Raw genomic sequence first — 23,997 nt, 5'->3', positions numbered from 1 at the left:
CAGGAAGCATGATAAATAAACAAAATGATCATAGCTGTGTGAGGGCAAGCACTTTCTGTGGAATCACACATATACACCTAACTCCCACCATGTGAGTGGAGCCAAAGCCTCTCTCTTGGTGATTCTCACATAATTGTCTGGTGAAAGCTGCATTGTCAAGCCAGACATAAAAATGAGAGTGAAGTGTGCGTTACCTGCAGTCACTAGACACATTGAGCACTAATCCCAAAGCCACGCACTGTAACCGTATCTTTTCAGGAGGTAAGGCTTAGTTAGGGTTGGGATTAACACTCACATTGGCTCCTGCTATTTTAATTCAAGGTGTCAGCGTCGACAATGTGCACTTTGTAGTAAAAAGCATTTTAAATCACTCCTACGTCATTGTAGAGAAGAGTTTCGAAACTAGAAACATGCATCCTGGATGAAAAAACATCCTGCAGCCAGCCCCAACTTGTCACCTACACTTTACAAGGCCATTCGGACCTGGAAATCATTAAAAACTGACCAATATGAGAAGATATATGTCAGACCAAAACAAAGGAAATATAAACCAAAATTGTGCACTTTAATGTGCCAATGCCACTCCCAAATGTAAGTTTTGAAACTTTCAATGTTTTTAGAAATGCCTACTCTTCTTTCGGGCGCACATAGTTCAAATGATGCTATGTGAAATGTGAATGTGCATAATCACTTAAAAAGGTGAAGTGCAGGAAGCAGGCCTCCATGGCAAGGTCACCTTCAGATCTCCGCCTAAATCAGAATAGCACAGACAGCTGCAGCAACTGCTTGTTTGCATGCATTGCTTTTTTACTTCGCTGAACTATTGTTAGTTCGATTCAAACATGGACGGATTTGGGGTTCCAACCTTCATATGTTTTCCTAATTTGAGGTGCAAATCTGTACGCAATTCACTTTATCATGGCAGGTGGTAAATCGGTTTCCCCCAATGTTCTGCAGCAACAGATAGAAACCAGTGTAGATCTAAAGTGATAGCTATGGTTTTACACAAATAATAATACATCCAATCTGCCTGCAATGCAACATTCTTTGCAATTAGCAACAGTTTACCGAGGGAGTCAGAAATGAGGCACTCACCTGCCCAGGTAACACAGCAATCGAACTGGATAACACAATACTTTCGAAGAAACGAGAACAACTATAATGCCATATGCAATGGGAGTAATGGCCACACCAAAATAGATCAATAGACAGCCAATAAGCTCCAGAGTTCCGGCCAACAAGTTTACACTCTGTGGATTCGTTAGCGGCCCATGTTTGTAGCAAATTGCAAAGCTGATCGTTCCCGTTAGTAGAAAGTACCCTGTGGAAGCAGAAAACAAGAGTGTAAGCCAAGGGCATTTCTGATAACGTGCATAGGTTCCTCTTACTTCAAACTCTCACAGCATTCTACTCGTATCAATTTCTTAAGAATCTTTTATAGCTGCATTTTTTGTGAACATTTGTTGTTCAAATAAATCGTAATGCCATTGTGCACATGTACACGATGACGTTATGATGTAATACATACTAAGTCATTGTGTAAAATAAAGAACAATGGTTACAAACATGGAGGGAATAAAAAAATGTTTATAACAATTCACAGCAAACTGCGGCACGATTGTTACTACTCTTTTGGAGAGGAACAGAAATTCATGTTAAATAAATATCCCTAAGAAAGCAATCATCATTCTTGAAATAACCTTAAAATATAATTCATCCTTTGAAGGTAAATCTTACTGAGCTTAGAGTGCTAATTAGTGGTAAACTCCTGTTGTCAGGATTAGATAGTGTGATTGTTTTAATTTTGTGTTTCAAACTTCATTGTTTTTTAAACACAGTTTGACATTGAAGACGTGGCAACCTCGAAAACCTTTTTGTTGTATGAGAGGAGATGGGGCTTGGAGGGAGGTGGGTCTGTGAGCTAGTAACTGTCTGAAGAGCCATAGAGAGGGGGAGAGAAAATGGACAGAGGCTGTAGCGTAGTGTCATTCTTTGGCTAAAACGCCACAAGTTGTCAATTGAGGGAGTGTGACAATGGGTCCATTGTCGCTGAGCGGCCTTTCCTCCCTCCTCAAAATACGGCTTTTGTATCCTAGGGTATATGCCAAAACCATAAGGAATTTTACAGAGGGGCTGAGACTCTGCAAATCATCTGGAACCCTAATCTATCTAGTATTTTCTACCTCACCTTAGTTTTGCTATGTATTATCAGCTTTTTACTGACTGATCGGGTGAAGAGATCTAATATTGTGTGACAAACAGTGGCAGTTTAAGTTAACAGTCCTGGACAAACAGACATGTTTTGTCAATTTACTTGTTATGAAGAGAATTTGTACATCTAACACGGCCACTGCATGTTTCAAGGTTCTAGTAAACTCGGGTGCAATGGACTAATCCTTGAACCAAATATTGCTTGTTGCCCCTGGAACCTCAAGAACCAGATACTGCAGAGAGCTCACTAAATTGGCAACTGCTTCACATGAAGGATAGATTGGCGTCACAGCTGAATCGATGCGCAAATAATGTGTTGTGCCCAATATCGCTAAATAAATACTTATCCAATCAGTGCTTCAATAGAAAGAAGGCAGCCACCAAATCCTTCTAATCAGAATAAATTCCCTATAAACATGTACACAATTTCCTGAGCACCAAAACCTCAATGAATGTCCAATTTCATAGTAGTCCACAGCATGCAATTATTTTCTCTATTCAGTTTTGACAGATGCAAAATTCATAGAAGTAGCCAGTAGCCAACACATGTTTATTCATAGTAAGGATTTCACCACTGACTTCCTCAGAGCCTTAGTTCCATTTAATTATCTCATCCATAGAGATTGCTCCACAACGTAATTGAAATCCAGGCGTCATATGGCAACATCCTCTTGAGTTTTAATTTTTAATCCTCTCTGTCACCAACACACAACAGTTTATTTTAGCACACATGGGGAAGGTCAGGACAATCCACTGGAAGAATGCCCTCTCCATCTCTCAGGATTTTGCGAGGGATACAGTTATGAGAAATGTTAGCCCTCAGGAATGACGCTGCCAGAAATGTCGATTCAACACTCCATCATGGGCCCGTCTAAGTTCAGAATTGTCTTCAAGGGTCGTTCACACAACTTTTTTTAACCAGGGGGTCATAAGCCACCTACCTGGATCCCATGTGATTGCAATTGGGCAGCGACACTAGTCCTTGAATCCTCTAGAGACTTGCCCTTAGTTAACAGAAGGAGACACTGCTTCTGTGGCAAATACCAGGGGGAAGGAGGTTGGGATGGAGAGAGCATGTAGAGTCAAAAAGATGCTGTGGCTCGTCTACTCAACCGCAACACTGCAGTATCCATTCACACCAGGCTGATGAATGGTACCGACCGATAAGTTATCTATAAACAAATGAATAATACGGCTTTAGTCTAGTATTAGCTATATCTTTTACGGTATCACCTCACAAAAGCTTTATATATCTCAAACATACTTTAGTTTTGTTCTCAGTTGTTTATAGATAGTTCATAGAGGTTCCTTCATCAAAGTTTCAAAACTGTAGTGAGTATGATTCCAGCATCAAACCCACAAGATAATTTGGACAGGGTTAACTTCACCCAAGTCCTTTCTGGGAGAGCCCTGCCAACAGAATGTACAAGTTGAACAAAAACACTGGTTACCTTGTCTACAAGCACGATGTTGCAACTGAGCTCAGCGCATAGCAAAATCAAGTCATTTAACGCATCTCTCTTTTTCTTCTTATTTTTCCATCCAGGTGCGTGACTGATGCAGGACGCCTTTTGCGGTGAAGTCGAAGTGGATGGAACAAGGGAGCTGGCAAGACAGAGTCCTGGAAGCCAGGAAACATGTAAGTGGGAGGGGAAGAGGCTAAGCGAAAAGGGAGGAGTGTGGACGGTCTTTAAATAAGACTGCTTTAGAACGTTCGTAAAGGTCACATTCTAATTGTTTGTAATAAGGAACAGGTGCAGATAATTAACTTGATGAGGCTGCCTTCTAGAAGGTGCTTTAGAATGTTCACAAAGGTTGTTTTCTATTTGCTTAAAGCAAGGAACAGGTGCTGATGATTAATTTGATGATGCTGTCTTCTAGAAGGTGTTTCAGAACGTTCACAAAGGTCGTGTTCTAATTGCTCATTACCAGGAACATGTGCAGGGGATTAATTTGATGAGGGGTGTCTTCCCGGAAGGTTCACGTTGAGGTCATCTATGCCGGTTGCTTTATGCTTATTTTGGTGGATTTTCTGTATGTTTCTATTGTACCTAAAACCTGACCTTGCATATGCAGGGCAAAAAAATTGTAAAAGCAATTAAGCCTTTACAAACAAACCATGGAACACCAGCTGCAGCTAGCAATTACCAACAGCATGTAATATGGTTAAAAGTCAGGGTATAAGACGTTTGTTCATTCATAAGTGTTGGGAGGAATAATATGAGTCATGCCGAAGTACTGTGATATACAAGAGAGGTGAGCTGTGGCAGGAATCCTGTTAGGTAATTTCCTTGACAACACCCTTGAAACCCACATGGAGGGGACCTCTGCCAATCGTGGCTAACTTGTCAGACGTGACGCTTATGTGGTGCTATTTAACGACCATTAGCTAGGAAGATGCTTCGTCTGATTCATTCTTATATCCATTTTCAGGTTTTTGGTTCTATTGTTTATTGTTTCTCAGTTTTGGTTTGGTAACCCCTGTGAATGAGGCCAAATGTGTTGATAGAATTTAGCATTTTGTATGACTCCGACTAACATTTGATATGTTGTCTTGTTTGTCTATGCAGAGGTTGGGGGTGGGGGTCAGGCTTTTTTTCTTGACAGTCTCCATTGTCTGTTTGTGACTATTCTACTTTTGGCCAATGGATCCAGTTGAATGTGCAGCTACATTTTCATATCATGGGCCTTCAATCCTTTTGTTTATATGACTACTACTTTATACCCTGCAAAGGTCTTAGATACTCTTGCCAATTCATTGATCTTGTTATGTGTGCCACTTAAATCCTGTATCTCCAGCCTCATATCCAATTTTGATGTGAACATTTTAGGTGCTGCTGACTTGATACACAGTAACAAAACTCTATGTTGACTTGTTTAGGTTTGAACATTGTCTTGGTTGCTTTGTTTTTCAGATATTTTGTATTATGAGTATTAATGTCCTCTTCACTTACTCAGTCTTCATTTTATTCGGAGGGTGGTTCTCGTTCACAGGTCTCTTGGTAGGTCTGCTTGTCTTGCTTGTTATTATTGGGGGGGTTGGGAGAGGTTGGGGATCGATATATATGTCTATGTGTAGATCTGCTCTTTCGTTTATCTTTAGCATCAGGGTAGTTCATTATAGAGTTTGTTCTCCTTGCCATATTCAATTTCGCGTTTTTATGATTCGAAGCAAATGTGTTTAATTGCAGGGTTTTGTTTTGTGTTCTGATCGTCCAATATACTGCTGAACCTCATTTGCGTTTTAGGCGTTGAGGGGGTAGGCTCCTGTTTCCTACTCTGTGTTTGCTACACAGCCTAGTCTAAAGTTTTGCACCCCTTGGTATGCCGCTCCCATCTTCAGGGAGTTTTATTGTTGTTTGGTTTAGTCTTTTCTCATTCTCCTCTATTTTTTGGAGCTCTTCTTCTTTCAGAGACATGTTTTCCCTCATAAGACATTTTGACCTATGGTTGCTAGATGGACCACGTTTACTTCTTGCACCATGAAACTCATTATGGTATTATCTATCAGATTTATGTCTACGCTTAAGGTAGTTTCTTTAAATACAAAAAGGGCTTAACCATCTGGCGAAGCACAGACAGGTTCCAGAGTATTGTTGCTCTTTGAAAGGGGATATTGTGTATTAAATCCCAATAAATTCTATTCCGAAGTTTGAGGGATCCTTCGGCCCAACTTGGTTAAAGAAACTGAAATATGAATACAATAAAATTGTAAGTAAACGCGCTTATCTGCGTCTTCAGGCGCAGAAAGGAAAGAAACTGTTTTACTTAAATAAAGCTGGGAAAACATTAGCCGCTTACTTAAAAACTCCTCATAGATTTCCAATATTAGAGTTCCTTTAGGATCCATAAAAATGAAAAACACTTAACATCCTTCATGTCTTCCAGAATTTGTATGCCGACTTGTATGCCCCTTCCGTAACCACCTCTAAAGTAGATTGCTCAACATTTCTTCAGTCTCGGACATTAAAAACTCCCTCCCTAGATGACAATATAAGACTGATTGAACCAATAGCACAAAGCAAGATACAACAGGCAATTAAGCTTATTCCATCTGGGAAGGGCCGGGTCCTGATGGTCCCCCATAAACCTTTACAAGAATTTTGGCTCCGTTCTCATGGACCATTAGGAAAACGTTTGAATTACTTGCAACTACCGGTTTGGTATCTGGCACTGCAGTGGAGGCTACTATTGTTGTTATTCCAAAAGAAGGGAAATACCCTCAGATCAAAAAAGGTTTAGACCAATTTCTTTGATAAATATGGAAGCCAAAATGTATGCTGCCTTGCCCCCTTAATAACAAAGTTAATTTATCCCTCACAGACAGGCTTTGTCAAAGGACGATTGCCAAGTGATAACATCCACTTGTTCAGCCAGATCATTGAAAAGGCATCCCTTCCATCCCTTCAGGAAGCCCCATCGACTATGAACATAGCTCTGGATGTGGCGAAGGCCTTTGGTCAGGTTTCTTGGCCTTTTTTGGAGGCCATTCTGACTAGGTACAGCCTTGGAGACATCTATATTAAAATTATCATGGCCTTAAATGGCAAACCTACCGCACGTATTAGGGTCAATGGAGATCTGCCCTCTCCAATCTCACTCCAACAGGGCACCCAGCAAGGCTGCCCATTAAGACCATTACTCTTCTTGTTAGTCATTGACGCCCTGATTCAGATGTTAAACACGTCTAAGAACATTGAGGGGATACGGTTTGGTGATATGTTCTTTAAAACCGCCACTTATGCGGATGGCATCTTAGTTTTTACTGAGGAACCAGATACGGCTATTCGTGCCATAATAGAGTTAATTAATATATTCCCTGACTTTTCTAGCTATTCTTTAAATAGGGATAAAACTAAAGTCATACCTCTAATATTCACTACACCGCCTCACATCTGGGTTCATCTCAATTCAAGTGGCAACCTAAGTCCATCAAACATCTGGGTATCTTGTTCTGTAACAACCTAGCTGACTCCTTGTAGCTGAATGAGAACAAAACAGTTGCTAGAATTAGAGATCTCCTCTCGGCTTACTCCCCCTATCTCATGGTGGGGCAGATTGGACACTTTAAAGATGATGGTGACACCCTTGATCAACTTCCTTTCTAGTACGTCCCAAATCCGCCTCTCGGTTTCCTTCATCTCTAAGATTGATAAAATATGTTCTGAGTTCCTTTGAAATAATCAAAGGGCCAGATTGAGCTTTAAAGATCTTAGGGCCCCTATGCGTGTAGGTGGCTGTAATCTTCCAGAGTGGTTCAATTATCAAATGGTGTTTTAGCAGCTCAGGGTATACGATGATTAGATCCAAACCAAATTAATTCACCTTCCTGGCTTATGATTGAACACCATATTAGTTATCTATTCCCGATGCCTGCAACTTTGACTATGTCCCATCATGTCTTTGCCCAGTCTAGTGACTTCCTAAATGATACAATTAAAGTCCCATTGGTATTAGCCAAACTCCTGGCTTTTAATGTTATATGTCACTACTTCGCTTTGGAACAATAAGAAGCTTTTGAAATCCAACTCGTCAGTTTTGAGCTTGAATTGGGCAAAAAAAGGCATTGCCGTCAGCTCAGATTTATAAGAGAAGAGGAACATTTATCATTTGCGTCTCTACAAGGACGACATGCCCTACCCAACTTAAGACTTTTACAAATTCCTAAAGCTTAAAGCTAGAATCTCTTAACTGGCCCCCCTGAACTCCACTCCCTTTTTCTATGCTCTCAGACACATTCAATCGGGTGAAACGTGGCTGCTAAGATTTGCAAATTGTTACATGAGGGCTCTTCCCAACACGTACTGAGCCTCGCTACTAAATGTCTGACCATTTTCAAAATAAAGGAGTCACCCTAACGGGTGAACAGACGTGGGACACAACCTGCTCCTCTCTATTTCGAGGTAAACCTATCCCCTCTCTAATGCAAACTAATTTTTTTCTTGCCCATTCGCTGAACTGGACCCTTAGTAAACTTTTCAAACTGAAAGATTCTGATTGTTGCCGGTTCTGTGCTAGGGTGGGTGGTGAGATGGAGCACATGTTTTTTACATGTCCTCTTCTTGCCACTTACTGGAATGCAATAGCAGCCCATCTAAGTAAAATATTTAATACTACCATATCGCTGGATTACTTGACTTTTGCACTTGTCCCAAACACTATTGATACCTTTCCCCCGCTTACAGACAGCAACCTCGTTCTCCTTGATTGGCTGATTACCATAGATATTAAAGTTATTCCATTGGATTGGATGAACTTTCAACACGTTTCCTATCGCACTTGGGGCACCTTCGACGCCTTTATGAATAAGATGGAATGATTGTTCATTGACCGCCTGCACGCTCACCCCTTGATGCAACTTTGGACCTTAACTTGCTTGTGCCATTGGTTATCAACTGCATGTCTCACTTTTCTTTCCTTCATGCATTTCCCCTATTCCCGTTCCTGGCCACTTTCATGCTATCATTCTATTTCCTATTCTACATACTTACCTCGATCTGTTGGTTTCCTTTTTCCTGCTCTTTATTTGCAATTGTTGCTTTAGACATACCTCTCATAAGTCTCACAACCGACTAGTCATTCCGAGCAGTCTCTTATCCCTATGCCACCTACCAAAATCCCTGAGTCGGATTTTATCATTTAATTTTAGACCTATTTCTCTCAATTTTGTTTGAGTGGTGATTATTGATGATATGTGCATGTCATTATATTGCATTCTGTCTCTATTAGTTCATATTTTGTTACTTTTTACATACCCATGGATGGAGAGTTCTCTCTTGTATTCACTAAAAACTTAAATAAAGGTTTTGGAACAATAAAAAAGGAGGTGCTTGTGCTTACATTTTTATCTGTAGATCTATCTGTTGCAGATATATATGTAGATCACTTACCTTTTCCTGATGCCTATTACAAGTTGTTACTATCGTACACATTAAGAATAGAAAGAGTTGTATGCGGGAGTACTAGGATTAGAAAGCTAAAGGACGGAATATTGCAGCGTATGGTAGACCGAAGCAATATTTAATTTCTAGCTGCTTTCACACTACCAAAAGTGCATATTCTGTACACTGCGTGCACATCTACACCCAAGAATTTATATGTACAACATTTAAACAATTCCCTGCTCAGACATTTCCAGATTTCTACCAAACAGCTGAAGCCACTTTGACAACACTGAGAGAGCGTCATTGGAGTTAAGATTTGTAGGGGTGCACCATATTCACTGTTAGTCAGCACCCGCTTATAATCCAAGAGTGTTTAGAATTATCCTAGAAATATATTCGTCAATATAGAGGTGTAGAAATGTAATCAGGCCCTGAAAGAAATAGTGGCCATCAGTTATTATGAAATGTATTTGTATTACGGTTAATGTTTAAAGCTCTGCAATGATGCGATGTATTAAGCACTTGTAGATCATGTTAAAATTAGAATGTAGGTTGCTCATGTATAAGTATGCCAAAATAATGATTGTAATGAGTTTAGTTCGCAAGGCCTAAAACGTCCATGTAAAGGAGGAGGCCTAGTCGTTCCTTATTTTAGCTATGTTTATTAGGCTGACAGGGCTTTTTCAGTAAAGCTTAAATTGCAGTGAAATGTAAAACTTCATGATGTGTGGGGTTTTTCCGTTCCCTATTTTTGTTGCAGGTGCAAGGACATTTAGCTCGTTTGTAAGAATAAGTCTTTGTTGTAGGAATTGAGACAGAAGGAGTAGACCGGAGGGGAGTGAATTGGAATGTGAAATTGCAACTCCTGGTACAGACGGAGCCCGAGACCCAAGGTCGAATTAATGAACAAAGAAGATGAAGAAGTCTGGATGGAAAATCACCGAAGGGAAGACCCGCTGAAGGGGTGTGCTGCAGGGCGTGTACCAGGGTTTTGTATTAGGGACAGTACCCCGTGGGTTGAGTAGACGAGACTTGGGAGGGAAGCTAGAAGGAGCATCATAGATCGAGCTCTCATCAAGTGAAGACTTCTTAGGAAGTTTCACTGCTGACACCTTTTTATGGTTTTCTCACCTGAAAGGGAATGTTATGTAGGGATGTCACTTTAGAATAGAGTAGGGACAGAAATGCTTTGATTCATGACTTTGAAATATGACATCACGATAGTCATTTTGTACCTGATGCTTTTAGAAGCTGTAATTCTTTTTATATTCAGTCGAATGCGAATACTTCGTAGAGTAGCATTTGTGTTAGTTCCCATTTATCTTTTGTGCCTTGTATTGAGGTGCCTTTATATTCAGATGTTTTTGCTGATAATAAAAGGTCAAATTCCCAGCCTTTGAGTCATCCTTTATGAAGAATGTCAAATTGCGGTAAATATATTCTGATAATTGTGTTCCGTCCCTCTACGCTATCAAGCAAGTAAAAAGATCCTGGCGATCTGAGTGGGTTCATGTAGATAATTGAGCAGAGACAAGAATCCGGCTTTCTCAGTTGGTAGCAGACACGGATGGTTTACTTCTGGTAGCGAGGGAAGATTTAGAGTAGGATAAGTGATCCTTGAGGCCCATAAATGTTAAGCGACGGTGCATCATCAGAAGGTGGGCAGCAAACGACTTGGCGGACGGACATTGATGGCGAGTAGCAGTGCGGCAGACAGCAGTGGTTCGAGGAGTGAGTATGAACAGGGTGAGATGTTGTAGATTGCGGTGTTGGATTGGTGTGTGATGTCTTGCGGAGTTGGTGTGAATGTTGAGTGATTGTGAGATCAGGCTGTGAGCGCGCGCAGCCCGGGAAAGTCATAGGCGATGAGAAGCCTAAGCGATGGGGTGTAGAATACACCCGTGGTAGATTTTGTTGACCACTTGAAGGGGATCGTGAGGTACCATCGATCACCTGGACTGAGATAGGGGGAGCGAATGTGTGAGTGTATGACAACCTGACGCTGGTCGTGGGTTGCTGTATGTGGATTTGAGTACTTGTAACCTATCAGAGGCGATCTGTCTGCCCGGAACTTGTTTGGGACGGGGACAGACAGTTGCCAACCGAGGTCGACAATTTCGAGAGACTGTGGACAGACAGTCAGAGGCTGTGGATGGACAGCTAGAGAAGTAACTTGTTTGGGACAAACGGTTATTTCATTGTACGAATGGGACGAATGTATGAGGACGGAGTGCGTCGAGACTAGGGAGAACGGCTGCGAGTGGAGAGAGACGTGACGTCAGGAGGTGTCGCGCTGCGATAGGTTGGTTGGAGCGAGAGACGTTGTTATTGGTGGACGGTTACCAGGAAGTAAACGGAAAATTGTATGCGTTCAGAATTTGGCCATTATGAAATGTTTTAAAGTTTTTCGAGAATTGTGCAGAGGTGATGAACATGTGGTTACTCGCGAGGGAGAAGAGGCCCCTCCCGAGGATACGCCAGCACACTACATGGCAAGAAATGTGGGGTTGCATACCATAATTTGGCTTGAGAATTGGCACAAATTGACCCAAAATGAAGGAGAGTTAGCTTTCCCGAGGTATGGCTCATTCAGGTTAGCAGTGTTGTATCAGCTGAAGTCTGTGATGGCGGCTTTACGACCTTTGCCATGGCCGACACAGTTCGAAGCACTGCATGCATGGATTAGAGCAGCGCATGATAAGACGAGAGATAGACACCAGGAAAGGATGAAAAAGTCGATCAGGGCTTTTCAGGATGCCAGATGGGATGCAGCGGAGAAAAGATGGAGAGTACAGGCAATAGAGGAACATAGACTGTACCCCTTGATAGTACAAACTGACAAAACAAAAGAAAAGTTGAGAGAGGAGGAAGAGGACAGTGATACGGATGACAGTTTATTGGAAAGGTTGTTATCCGAGAGACCACCTCCATATAACCCGGAGGCCTCAGAGGGAAACGAGACCAAGGAAGAAGAGAGTAGGGGAGTATTACCCCGTTCAGAAGTAAGGGTGGAAGGAAAGATCTCGTTAGGAACGGAGAATACGAGAAATAAGTCTGTGAATAGCTTTGCGGTTGAAGGAGGTGTGAGGTGACCGGATGCTTTGAAAATACCGGTTATTATTGGACCCGTTGAGTCGATGTATGAACTAGAACCGGAGAAGGTAGAAAGCTCAGAGCAGTCAGAGGTAGAGGTGAGGAGTGTGGTCCAAGAAAGGGGGTCGGTGAGGAGAATAGAGCAGACTCCAAAGCCTGTAGAATGGAGTACGCCGCTACCAGCTACAGCTGACTCCTCGGGAGAACAAGGGGAGTCGAGACCTGGTAGACCAAAGTCTTTAGCTGAGTCAAGATCAGATTTGAGAATGTGGACGGCACCAGTGAGAACCCAAAGTCAGGGTGTGTTGCAAGCAGAGAGAGAACGAGGGACGATTGTAAATCGTTCTGCTCCTATGGGCATGTCAGGAGAGAGTAGGCCACAGGAACGAGAATGTGGGTACGACGAAAGAGATGGTGCAGGGTGTCGAGAGGTTCTGAGAGGAGCCCTGAGAGGGAGGATGCTGGATGTCGTAAGACTAAAAGCTGAACTGGACGAGATAATAACTGGAAATTTACCCCTAGAGAGAATAATGATGTACAAACAGGATGAATTACTCTTTGTGGCGAAGGATGTGACTCGCAAAGCGCGGACGGCACATGAGAAATTGTCAGAGCTGGCAAAGAGATATGGGGTAGATTTGTCGAAGACTAAAGCATTGCAAGGGAATCACAGGTTGCAGTACAGTGAACAAGAACTAGAAGAGAAAAGAGTTATAGGATTGAGAACTCATGTCAAGGAATTAATCATAGCAATGAGGGCATGGATCATGCTTGATAAATGGGAAGAAAGGTGGTCAAAAAAGAAAAGCTCCAGGGGAGTAGTGGGAGAGACGCCACCTCCGGGTGGAGGTATGACGGAGATAGGGAACTTCCCTTCACGGGAGGTATAGAATAGAGGGTACGTTCATGTACCTTGGAGCAGGGGTGATTTGGCTGCCTTTACAAATGATTTTCCCCGTTTAAGGGAAAAGCCCGTGGAGTGGTACAAGCAGGTTGATCGCTTTGTTAAAATTTCGAAAGTACTGTGGATTGATTTGAACACCTTGTTTGACATAGTGGTTCCTGGTGATCTGTGGTCGGCATGTAAGATTGCTGTTGATTGGCCGGCCTTAGAGCCCAACAGAAACCCGATTACAAATGGTCCGTCGCCTATAGTGATGAAAAAGTTTGAGCAGGTGATTACATGGTTGAAGTCGAAAATCTCACCTCAGGACATTGACTGGGTGAAGATTGACAGGACAGTGCAAGAGCCTAAGGAGACAGTGCATGCGTTTTACGAGAGACTTTTGAAAGCTTTTAAGCAGTACAGTGGCTTGGATGCATTAGACACCAAAGACATGGGACAGTTTGTTTCTAAATTTGTGTTGGGATTGAGGCCAGAGGTTAGCCTCATGATACAGCAGCATTTGATTTGTTGGCAGAACAAGCCTGTGGATGAGATTCTACGGTATGCTAGATACTGTAGTGATGAGATAGAATCCAAGCACAGGAAACTGAAAGATGATTTGCTGTTGGTACAGATGCAGACAGCCCAGGGACAGCCTAACGGAGGAACGTTGGGAAGGAGGCACTGAAACTATCAAGGAGGAGCACCGAATGTCCAGGGACAGGGAAGACCAAGGGGAATAGACCCTAGGACAGGAATATATGTGGCGGTATTGAAAAAGACCACAGCTTGTCATCTTTGTCATCAGATTGGACACTGGAGACGCGAGTGTCCTTTGAACCCGTTGAACCAAATGCAACAAGAAGGGGAGATAGCTCAGGTCCCTGTGACGGAGACAGTCCCTACAGTGACCCGACCTAGGATGCCCAAAGGGGGGACGGGTGCTCCGCAGGTCCAGGTTCCCCAGCCACCCAGGATACCGAATATGCAGCAGGGAGCTCGGACTTATGTGCAGATGCCCCTGTTCGAAGTGAATGTGGAAGAGGATTTAGACTTAGTGGCACGACCCTGTCTGAGGGGAGAAAATGATTGTATGCTCAGGGCTGTCCTAGAGGTAGATCAAAAGGGGCCCTTTGTAGAAGCTGAGATCGATGGTCACCCTACGACCTTTTTGGTTGATAAGGGTGCTACGCGTTCGACTGTAAGGTCTGCCGTGGTTCCGGACCTACCTCTTTCTGGACAAACGATCCAAGTCATCGGTGTGGCGAATAAGACATTGACTAGCCCACTGACGGAACCCATACCCATTAGGATAGGGAATTTCATGGACCGACACCAGTTCGTGGTGTGCGATTCTAGTCCTGTCTGCTTGTTAGGAAGAGATCTATTGTGCAAGCTTAACTGCACTATTTATTGCACCCCGAAGGGAGTGGAAGTGCAGACGAGGGACGATGATGCAACCTTTAAGGTTGCGAACCAGCGTTGGTGTGTGGAAATGTATCCAGCATTGACGGTGGAAGAACTTCCCTTCGACCTGAGAGACTCAGTGTCAGTTGATGTGTGGGACCTCAGTGGTGAAGAGATCGGACTAGTTAAAGGCGTAGATCCAGTGAAAATTCAGGTTAAACCAAACGCAGAATACCCAAGAACACCCCAGTATAAGTGATCACCGGAAACCATCGAGGGAATTAGGCCCGTAATTGAATCTATGATTAAGCAGGGAATTCTGAGAGAGATCATGGGTAGCCCATGTAACTCGCCCATTATGGGATTACAGAAACCGAGCGGAAAATTCAGGAAAGTGCAAGATTTGAGAAAAATTAATGAGATAGTTGTTCCATGTTGTCCTGTGGTACCGAATCCATCTGTGATACTGTTCCAAATGCATGTGAAGCGGAATGGTTCACAGTGGTTGACCTGTGTCAAGCCTTTTTCTCGGTTCCTCTGCATGAGGAGAGGCAATTTATTTTTGCGTTCCGACTGGAAAATCGTGTTTTAACATGGTGTCGTATCCCACAGGGATATACTGAGAGCCCGTCTATTTTCAATCAGATATTGAAAAAAAACCTTGAAGGTCTGGTGCTTCCACAGTAGTCTGTCCTTGTGAAGTACATTGATGATTTGCTTGTGGCGTCAAAACTGAAGACGCTTGCAGGATTGATACGGTAGCGCTGTTGAACTACCTGGCACAGAATGGGCTGAGTGAAGTACAATATTTGGGTCACCGGATCGAAAAAGGGAGAAGGAAGGTGTCACCAGACCGTATTGAGGCCATTTTGAAAATGCCTGTTCCGACTACCCAGAGGGCAGTTCGGATGTTTTTGGGAATGGTTGGTTATTGCCGCCAATGGATCCCAAACTTCTCCTTTGAAGCGAAGCCCTTACAGCGGCTGACGCGCAAGGATGTGAGTGATCCAGTACATGGGATGAGGACTGTTTAAGGTCATTTTTGAGACAGAGAGGCCTTGTGCTGCGCCCCAGCTTTGGGGATGCCAGACTATAACAAGGCGTTCGCACTGTTCTGTTGCGAAAAGGAAGGTTGCGCATTGGCAGTGTTAACTCAAGTTCATGGGAATGTCCGTAGACCAGTTGCCTACTTTTCGGCTACTTTAGATCCAGTAGCCTTTGCGTTGCCCGGATGTCTCAGATCCGTTGCTGCAACAGGTGTCAGTATCGAAAGATGTGAGAGCATTGTAATGGGTCACCCGCTTACTGTGCATGTGCCACATTCTGTTGAATTACTGATGACCAGGACTAAAACACAGCACCTCACGAACAATAGGTTGACTCGTACCAGGATTTTGGGGTTTTGTATTAGGGACAGTACCCCGTGGGTTGAGCAGACAAGACTTGGGAGGGAAGCTAGAAGGAGCATCATAGATCGAGCTCTCATCAAGTGAAGACTTCTTAGGAAGTTTCACTGCTGACACCTTTTTATGGTTTTCTCACCTGAAAGGGAATGTTATGTAGGGATGTCACTTTAGAATAGAGTAGGGACAGAAATGCTTTGATTCATGACTTTGAAATATGACATCACGATAGTCATTTTGTACCTGATGCTTTTAGAAGCTGTAATTCTTTTTATATTCAGTCGAATGCGAATACTTCGTAGAGTAGCATTTGTGTTAGTTCCCATTTATCTTTTGTGCCTTGTATTAAGGTGCCTTTATATTCAGATGTTTTTGCTGATAATTAAAGGTCAAATTCCCAGACTTTGAGTCATCCTTTATGAAGAATGTCAAATTGCGGTAAATATATTCTGATAATTGTGTTCCGTCCCTCTACGCTATCAAGCCAGTAAAAAGATCCTGGCGATCTGAGTGGGTTCTTGTAGATAATTGAGCAGAGACAAGAATGGAGTAGTTTCTTACCTGTAACTCCAGTTCTGTAGTAGGGGTATCTCTGTTATAGTCATAATCTATGAATAATCCCCGCCCATGTGCGGGGACCCCGGAGCAATCAAAAATATCTCTTAAGCTGTCCCGCATTTGCAAACCTGCAAAGACACTTAAGAGACAGACAAAATAATACAGCCTAATCACAACAAGGCTGCACTGGCCAGCACTTCCTCTGAAGTGAACACAAAAGCCAAAATAAAGTTTAAATGTCATTTTTATTCACATTTGACATGTTCCTTTATTATCTCACACTCCCTTCACCAAAATCCCTTTAAACAATAGAGAGGAAGGGGTGGACAGACAAGCCCTATAGGCTGTCATTATGTGTCTGCTAAAGGGATACCGTGCCTTTAAGAAACTCTCCAGAGACCCCCGGTATCCCAGGATGCACAGCCAACCCAAGTTACTTTCAGTTCTTTTTGAAGGTGTATAACAACAGGCCTGATACCGTCAGGTTACTCCACCGGGGAGGAGGGAGGGTCGCTTATGACTATAACAGAGATACCCCTACTACAGAACTGGAGTTACAGGTAAGAAACTACTCCTTCTGTAGTAGGGGATCTCTGTGTATAGTCATAATCTATGAATAGAATGGCAAGCCCATCCCAACCAACAAACAGCGGTGGAGTAAAAACCCAGACACCAACAAATTACTGTGCAAACAAATTCCTCAGTGAAGCCACGTCCAACCTGCGCATCTGCCCTAGCATCAGAATCCAGGCAGTAATGCTTTGAAAACGTATGGACCGACTTCCAGGCGGCAGCCTTACAAATGTCAGCAATTGGAACATTCTGAAGCAAAGCTGCAGTCGCTGCTTTGCCTCTAGTCGAATGTGCTGTAGGCTTACCCCCTAACGTCTTATTAGCTTTCTGATAACAAAGCTGAATACAGGACACCATCCATCCGGAGAGGGACCGTGTTGAGGTAGCTAGACCAGTTCTTACCGAACCATAATTCACCAACAGTGGATCCGACCTGCGGATTCCTTTTGTCTTATCGAGATAGAAGGTCAACACCCTACGCACAGCAAGTGAACGCAGAGACCTCCCCGCCGGAGAGAAGGGATGCTGAAAAAACGTAGGCAAAGTTATCATGTGATTCACATGGAAATCAGATATCACTGTAGGTAAAAACTTAGGCTGAGTACGCATTACCACTTTAGAAGCATGGAATACAGTATACGGCTCTGAAAAACACAGAGCCTGAATCTCACCTACTCTCCTGGCTGATGTAATCGCCACCAGGAGAAACAGCCTTCCAGGACAAATACTGCAAGGAGGCCTCATGAATAGGCTCAAAAAGGCTCCCTCATTATCTGGACAACACCACAGTCAACACCCATGGTGGAGAAGGTCGTCTAACAGGGAGGAACACATTACGCGAACCTTCCATAAAATCCGTAACCACAGGCATGTGGAAAAATGAGGTTTGGGAAGGGCCCTTTCTCTACGCAGTCAAAGCTGCGAGACGAACCCTGATAGACTGAAAATTAAGCCCAGAGGGAGCCAACTGCAGCAGATAAGGCAGAATAGCATATTCTCTACAGGATGTAGGGTCAACGTCCTTTGCCCTGCACCATAAGCAAAATCTCTTCCACTTATAGGCAGAAGAATTTCTCGTAGACGGTCTCTTTGCCTCTTTCAGTATATCCATACAGTCCCGAGGCAGAATCAAGTGTCCATATTGCACTAACGCAGGAGCCAGGCTGCCAAACTCCAGGACAAGAGATCGGGGGAACCATCTGTCATCCGAACCTCGTGAGAAGGTCCGGCCGACATGGCAGGCGCCTGCGTGGAATAACAGACCGGTGAAGAAGGTCGGTGAACCACCAGTGCCTCGACCCCTCCAGAGCCAAAAGGATCATCCTGGCTCTGGATCGCGACAGCTCGATCAGCACCGCCGATATCAGGGGAAAGGGTGGAAAGGCGTAGAGAAGCCGTTAGACCAGCTGATCCAGAGAGCTTTCCCCAGCGTCCCTGGTCGGAAGCACCTGGACGCGAAGTCGCAGCCTCTGCTGTCTTCTGCCCGAGCGAACAGATCGACATCCGGGGAGCCCCACTCTGCGAAGACGTCTATCAGCACGTCGCCGTTTAGCACCCTCTCGTGATTCTCGTGAACGAGCCTGCTGAGCGCAACGGCTTGGGCATTCTGCACTCCCAGCAAATGGGTAGCCGTGATCGGTAGGTTCCTGGTCACTAGCAAATACCAGATGGCCTGCGCCTCCCGAGACAGCATGCGTGAACGGGAGCCCCCCTGCTTGTAGATGCAATACATGGAAGTAGGATTGTCCGTCTGAACGAGCAGGGAGTCTGCCTTGAAGGAGGAATGGAACGCCTGCAGGGCCAAGGGTACCGCTCTGAGTTTCCCAAAAAGTTGATGTGGTAAGTCATCTCCGTCTGCGACCATACCCCCTGTGAAGAGGGCCCGACTGAGGAGATTGTCCCCCGAACACCACCACTGCAGCGACTGAGGAGCATGCAGCGACAGCCGAATCTCGTCGTCACAAGCCCCTCCGATGGAGCGGTCACAAGGGCCTGAGCCTACCGAAGGAGTGACCATCGTCTTTCCGCCGAAGGAGACACGCTTACTGACAGCGTAGAGATGGAGGCCGCCACGTACTATATGCACTGGAACGGCGCCGGGAACGACTTGGACATGGTGACGTGCCACCCCAGCTTGTTCAAGAGAACGCACGTCTGGAGGGAGTGCGCTTGCGCTTCTGAAAGGAGTGTGCCCTGACCAACCAACTGTCAGAGACGAGACCTGCCCCACCGTTGGGGGGGGGGGGGAGGGTAATAATCCAAGAACTCGAGCCCTACGAAGGATCGAAGAGCGTCTCTCCTCCGAAGGGCACACAGCCGTTGAGTCACGACAGACCTTGTGAGGTCGGTGCGGAGGCCCAAACGAAGTAAGAGAGAGAGAGCGAGAGAGAGAGAGCGAGATAGAGAGAGAAAGAGTCCAAGTGAAATGCAGGCGCGCTACCCGAAAGTAGCTGCCTTGATCAACCAGCCGTTCAGAAACGGAGAGACAAAGCCACTGTGACTCTCATATGCGCAGCCACCACGGCCTAGCGTATGGAACATTCCAAGGTGTAGGCTGCAGGCCGAAAGGAGGCACAAAGCAATGATAATGGCCGTTGCCCACTGTGAAAAACAGGAACTCGCGATATTTTCCCCGCTGCATAGTCAGTCACCCTGAGGAGGTTGAGGGGAAACCTAAGGCAGAGACCCCCACCGGAATGTACTACTCTTTGATCCCACGAGTCGGCTTGTCGCCCGCCGAACGTGGGTCCAAACTCGGTCATGTCTCCCTTGCACGCTAGAAGGAACGGTGAGTACCATCCCTGTCCAGTCCATCCCAGAGGAGCCGAGTCTATCTTCCTTTACTGGAAGATGGAGGTGGCCTCCTTCTACAACTCGCGCACAGAGCGCGAGCGAGGTGGAGGGAGCGCTGGAGGGAAACCGGAAGAGTCGCACGGCGGTCAGCCCCAAAATGACTCAATGGCGCCTCGCTATCCGCATGGGAGCACAAGAGTTGCGGCAGAGAAGGAGAGTAGAAACACACTGCTGCGCAGGCTGCAGAGATTCCGTCGAAGACAAGAACGTCGCCGTAGAACAAACCCACGGCAAAGCCCGGGATGCGCCTGAAGCGAAACATCTGCTGCAGAGCCTAAGAATATATATATATATCCGCAACCATCATGCCCTGTAGACTATCCCTGTCTCTGGGCAGGAGATCCACACGTCGGTGAAGGAACGCACACAGGGATCACCACAACGGCCCAGCCAGAGGTTCGTAAGAACAGGAGAGCACCTCTCCCTATTCACGTAAGAGGCCACCCTGGCATGCCTGACCCGAGAACTTCCATAACGGTGACGACGGGACCTTATGGAAGACAGCGGATTCCATGGGACCGACGCCCCCACACGAGACCTCGTGCTAGGGACATCAAGATTCCACGGAGGGGGGGGGGTCGCCGGCCGAGGCGCCACAGGCCCCCCGGTGAGTGGGAGATGAGCCGGAGAGAATTCTGCGGCATCCCCGTGGTATCACCCGTGGGGGCGGAGCAGGAGGCGACCAAGATGGTGAGCCGGTGCGCAGACACTGCTAAGCGAGGGGACCAAAGTTCCGCGCTTCCGAGCGGACCACGTGTAAGTAGCCCCAGACACCGAAGGGTCCCTCGGCGCCAGCTCAGCGTCGAGAGTCGACGCTGCCGGGAAAACGAAGTCCCCGCCTATGATGGTAGGCCCACAACAGAGCGAGGTCCAGAACCGGACCTAGCCATCGAGCGCCAGTAATGACCCCTCGACGTCACCCATGACCTCACCATTACTGCGATGTCATCAGCACTGCGACGGCACCACCACAGCGGTGTCGAACCTCCTTCTGCACCTTGACGTCGAGCATCACCGCGCCTCGACAGCGATCGACGTCACGCATCACTGCGCCGCGACGCCAAGCGTCTCGACGTCAAGCATCGTCTCGACGTCAAGCAATGCATTGACGTCCAGCCATGCATCGACGTCCAGCCATGCATCGACGTCCAGCCATGCATCGACGTCCAGCCATGCATCGACGTCAAGCCTCGGACCAACGTCAAGCATCGCACCGACGGCAGGCATCTCATCGACATCAAGCAACAACGTCAAGCGTCGACGCCAAACGTCGACGCCAAGCGTCGACGCCAAGCATCAACGTCAAGCACCAGCGTCGACGTCAAGCACCAGCGTCGACGTCAAGCACCAGCGTCGACGTCAAGCACCAGCGTCGACGTCAAGCACCAGCGTCGACGTCAAGCACCAGCGTCGACGTCAAGCCTCAGCGTCGACGTCAAGCCTCAGCGTCGACGTCAAGCCTCAGCGTCGACGTCAAGCCGCAGCGTCGACGTCAAGCCGCAGCGTCGACGCCCAGCATCAGCGTCGAAGTCCAGCATCAGCGTCGAAGTCAAGTATCGACGTCCGTCAAGCCTCAGCGCCGACGTCAAGCCTCAGCGTCGACGTCAAGCCCCAGCGTCGACGTCAAGCCTCAGCGTCGACGTCAAGCCTCAGCGTCAAGCCTCAGCGTCGACGTCAAGCATCAGCGTCGACGTCAAGCATCAGAGTCGACGTCAAGCATCAGCGTCGATGTCAAGCATCAGCGTCGACGTCAAGCATCAGCGTCGACGTCATGGCTCTCGGGGTCATGGCTCTCGACGTCATGGCTCTCGACGTCATGGCTCTCGACGTCATGGCTCTCGACGTCATGGCTCTCGACGGCATGGCTCTCGACGGCATGACTCTCGACGGCATGACTCTCGACGTCATGACTCGACGTCATGGCTCTCGACGTCATGGCTCTCGACGTCATGGCTCTCGACGTCATGGCTCTCGACGTCATGGCTCTCGACGTCATGACTCTCGACGTCATGGCTCTCGACGTCATGGCTCTCGACGTCATGGCTCTCGACGTCATGGCTCTCGACGTCATGGCTCTCGACGTCATGGCTCAGCAGCCTCCTTGACGTGGGCCTTTTCTTGGGTCGACGGAGAGCATTGGCGTCACACCTGCTCTCGACGTCGCCGTCCTCGATGCTGACCGGCTGGGGAAAGCCCCCGAGGCCACAGCATGGGACGTGGTAGAGGACCTACCCTCTCCTTACCCAGGGGCTGAAGAAGAAGCCTAAACAGGTGTCAAACATAAGACACAGGCAAGCACAGAAGACAAACTCTGTGAGCTTCAGCTTTGGCCTTTATGACCTACCGCAGTCAAAGCACTTGCTAAACAGGTGTTCAAATCCGATGCTATAGAGGCAAGCAAACTGCAGAAATTCTGCCAAAAAACCACAGCAGAATGTAGAGAAAGGCCAAAGACGTCGAATGAAACTTCAAATCCAGAAAAAAAATCACTCAAAATGAAGAGCTAATGCTCCAGGGTCCTGCCAGCAGGAGCCGGAAAAAAGAACTGGAAGTAACTTGGGTTGGCTGTGCATCCTGGGATACCGGGGGTCTCTGGAGAGTTTCTTAAAGGCACGGTATCCCTTTAGCAGACACATAATGACAGCCTATAGGGCTTGTCTGTCCACCCCTTCCTCTCTATTGTTTAAAGGGATTTTGGTGAAGGGAGTGTGAGATAATAAAGGAACATGTCAAATGTGAATACAAATGACATTTAAACTTTATTTTGGCTTTTGTGTTCACTTCAGAGGAAGTGCTGGCCAGTGCAGCCTTGTTGTGATTAGGCTGTATTATTTTGTCTGTCTCTTAAGTGTCTTTGCAGGTTTGCAAATGCGGGACAGCTTAAGAGATATTTTTGATTGCTCCGGGGTCCCCGCACATGGGCGGGGATTATTCATAGATTATGACTATACACAGAGATCCCCTACTACAGAACCAGCTTTCCCAACACTGTATTGTGATTGCCCATTTACAGCATGTAATGGTTATTAGTTCGTGCCTATGATCTCACAAGAGGACAAATGACCTTCATAATAGACTACATTTGAACCACTATAGTTATTCTCTCACCTGCTGCATTTGCTGAAGGATCCCGGTGAATTTCACAAGGTCTAGGAAATCTGGACACTTAATCCATATTAAAATAAAGCTCACCCTAGATATAAGTCTTCATTTGTTACCTGTTTTCAAATTCCTAAGCAAAATGTTTCTTTAATATGTCTTAACAGGATTAGTCCTAGGGAACGCTGCAGGCCCATGCTGACTGCCAACGCACAACGCACATTAATGAACTTCAGTAAATGTTTGCGATACCGCATCCCCAGGGACTCGAAGATCGGGGTGTGTTGGCTGAAATGTTCCCAATTTGCCTGTAGGGCTGTACGCGGTGCTTAACCTACTGGCATTCTGGCAGCACAACACACATTTCTAGTTCTTCATCGACTCTTTTCTGTCCTATTTGAATTTATAGTATTTCTTTGTGAATTGGGGATGAGAAAGAAATGGGACAGAGGAATTAAAAGTTTAGGTGGAGACTGAATAATAGAGCTTTCAGTTTTTTACAAAAGGTTTTTTTGGGGGGCTCATCCTCAGTCAGAGAGCTCCACGGGGAATGAACAGCACTAAAAAATGATTTGCTTGAGGCAGAGAAGAACAAAACATTTTTTTGCTTCCATAGTTGTTGGCACCCTTTAGGGCACCTTGTAGGGCAGCTACAGGTATCCAAGCTCTTTATGACTGGGTGCTTTGAAGGTGTGGGACGGAACCTCAAACTTAATTCTTGCCTTGATGGGTAGCCAACGAAGATCTCTTAATATGGAAGTTATGCGGTCATACGTTTTGGAACCAGAGACATGTCTGACAACGAGTGTGACAGAGCCCATTTCTGGGTGCTCCAGTGTGAATTGTGCTACTATTGTGAATGCCTTGCAGCACACATACCTTTTTGATATAAAAATGGGCGTTATTAGTTTTAAACATAAAATGGCAGTCCTGGCTGGTTATGGGCATTTTGAATCTATTGGACCTCGGAGATCAATGAAACTATGAGCCCCAGAGACCATGCAAGTGCATCATTCTTAATGTGTGGCAA

At 45.8% G+C, this 23,997-nt stretch overlaps 1 protein-coding gene across 1 annotated transcript in view; it reads right to left on the bottom strand.

Moving 5' to 3' along the window:
- The window catches only part of NEMP2 (nuclear envelope integral membrane protein 2), a 303,451-nt gene that overhangs the window by 61,967 nt on the left and 217,487 nt on the right, over nucleotides 1-23,997 (bottom strand). Inside the window, exon 7 of the mRNA XM_085648796.1 lies at nucleotides 1,096-1,321. Within this exon, the coding sequence (XP_085504922.1) occupies nucleotides 1,096-1,321 (226 nt within the window). The remainder of the gene's footprint in view (nucleotides 1-1,095; nucleotides 1,322-23,997) is intronic.

The sequence above is a fragment of the Triturus cristatus genome, chromosome 3_2 (assembly GCF_964204655.1).
Source record: "Triturus cristatus chromosome 3_2, aTriCri1.1, whole genome shotgun sequence".
In the NCBI taxonomy this organism is placed as follows: Eukaryota; Metazoa; Chordata; class Amphibia; order Caudata; family Salamandridae; genus Triturus; species Triturus cristatus.
The sequence above is the reverse complement of the archived record's forward strand: the minus strand, read 5'-3'. Positions and strand labels throughout refer to the sequence as shown.